The 1,865-nt window shown below is 51.3% G+C and overlaps 1 protein-coding gene across 1 annotated transcript; it reads left to right on the top strand.

Annotated features, from left to right (window-relative positions):
* Window positions 1–351: 351 nt before the first annotated feature.
* On the top strand, window positions 352–1,206 carry LOC134154642 (olfactory receptor 14A16-like; the record flags this gene model as incomplete). Its single annotated transcript, XM_062601318.1, has 1 exon — window positions 352–1,206. A coding segment is annotated over exon 1 (855 nt), but the record flags the coding sequence as incomplete, so codon positions are not given.
* Window positions 1,207–1,865: the final 659 nt, after the last annotated feature.

The following is a 1,865-nucleotide window of genomic DNA, read 5'->3' as shown; positions in this document are numbered from 1 at the left end:
GAAACTCTTCATGAACCTACATTGTTCAGAATGGAGTGGATTAAATTTGACTGGAACTGGGAATATAAATATTAGTCACGTCTGTTCGTATATACTCAGTGCTGTAGGTCAGGGCTGACTCCTCGGGAGCCCATGGGCAAAGGCTGCTGCTCCTCATGGCAAGCTCAGCCAGCACAAACCAGAGTTTAAGCCACGGAGCTCAGTGATGCTGCTGCTGAGATGGGGAGTGCTAATGTGTGTGTGTTTGGGGGCAGGGGGGGGTGGTTGAAAGAGCTTTGCTCAGAGAAGTGTGTCCTAAATTGCGTCTATCTGTTCTTCCTTGGACAGTGCCCCAAGCTCAGGAGGTGTAAAATGTCCAACAGCAGCTCCCTCAGTGAGTTCTTCCTCCAGGTGTACGCTGACACACGGAAGCTGCAGCTCTTGCACTTCTCCCTCTTCCTGGGCATCTACCTGGCTGCCCTCCTGGGCAACGGCCTCATCATCACAGCCGTAGCCTGTGACCACTGCCTCCATACCCCCATGTACTTCTTCCTCCTCAACCTCTCCATCCTTGACCTTGGCTCCATCTCCACCACTGTCCCCAAATCCATGGCCAGTTCCCTGAGGAACACCAGGTCCATTTCCTATTTGGGATGTGCTGCCCAGGTCTTCCTAGTTTTCTTCTTGTTTTCAGCAGAGTATTCTCTCCTCACTGTCATGGCCTATGATCGCTATGTTGCCATCTGCCAACCTCTGCACTATGGGATCCTCATGGACAGCAGAGCTTGTGTCAGAATGGCAGCAGCTGCCTGGGCCAGTGGGTTTCTCAATGCTCTCCTGCACACTGGAAATGCTTTTTCACTACCACTCTGCCAAGGCAACACAGTGGACCAGTTCTTCTGTGAAATTTCCCAGATCCTCAAGCTCTCCTGCGCAGATTCCTACCTCAGGGAAGTTGAGCTTCTTGGGATTATTAGCTGTTTAATCTTAGGGTGTTTCATTTTCATTGTGCTGTCCTACGTGCAGATCTTCAGGGCTGTGCTGAGGATCCCCTCCGAGCAGGGCCGACACAAAGCCTTTTCCATGTGCCTCCCTCACCTGGCCGTGGTCTCCCTGTTTCTCAGCACTATCATCTTTGCCTACCTGAAGCCACCTTCTATCTCCTCCCCAGTTCTGGATCTGGTGCTGGCTGTTCTGTACGCAGTGGTGCCTCCAACAGTGAACCCTCTCATCTACAGCATGAGGAACAAGGAGCTCCAGCAGGCAGCGAGGAAACTGATCCAGATGGTACTAGTTCAGCAGCAATGAGCTGCCCATCTTTCCTCACAACTGATTCCCAGTTTATATCTCCAGCATCTCTTGTGCTTTGGGAGTTCTGTCTGTGATAGTCATGTTTGTGTAGAAATGTCTGAATTCCTCCCACATTTCTGGAGGCACAAACCTTGTCTTTCTCACCCAGAGGCCTTCTGTAAATCTGCCTATCACTGTGTCAGAGCTGGCCTCCCAAGTAGCATCTCTATAATAAAAGAGGGTCTTCTGAGTACTGTGCCTGAATGTTGGGTTCTTTTTCCAAAGCTGGAGCCAAGAATGCACTCAGGGAATTACACCCAAAAAGGCCCTGTTTTTGTGCTTACATTTTCCGTGGGCTAAGGGGCATCATCTCTTTTGGGTGATGTGTGTGGGAATGAGGGCTGGATTTAACTGTCACTTGCGAGTGCCCAGGGTGCCTGGAGAGGGTGAGTGGTCAAGAGGTGTCTGCTGGGGACTGTCCCACATATTGGAGGGCTGGTGACAGATGACCATCCTTCTGGAAGGGATATGGAGTCAGAGAGCATAGGGCATCTCCAGGGGCACCATGTGCCTGGAATGGGCAGTGAGTGGAGACT

Source organism: Rhea pennata, unplaced genomic scaffold (assembly GCF_028389875.1).
Source record: "Rhea pennata isolate bPtePen1 unplaced genomic scaffold, bPtePen1.pri scaffold_32, whole genome shotgun sequence".
NCBI lineage: Eukaryota > Metazoa > Chordata > Aves > Rheiformes > Rheidae > Rhea > Rhea pennata.
Note: the sequence above shows the minus strand (reverse complement) of the source record. Positions and strands in the feature narration are given on the sequence as shown.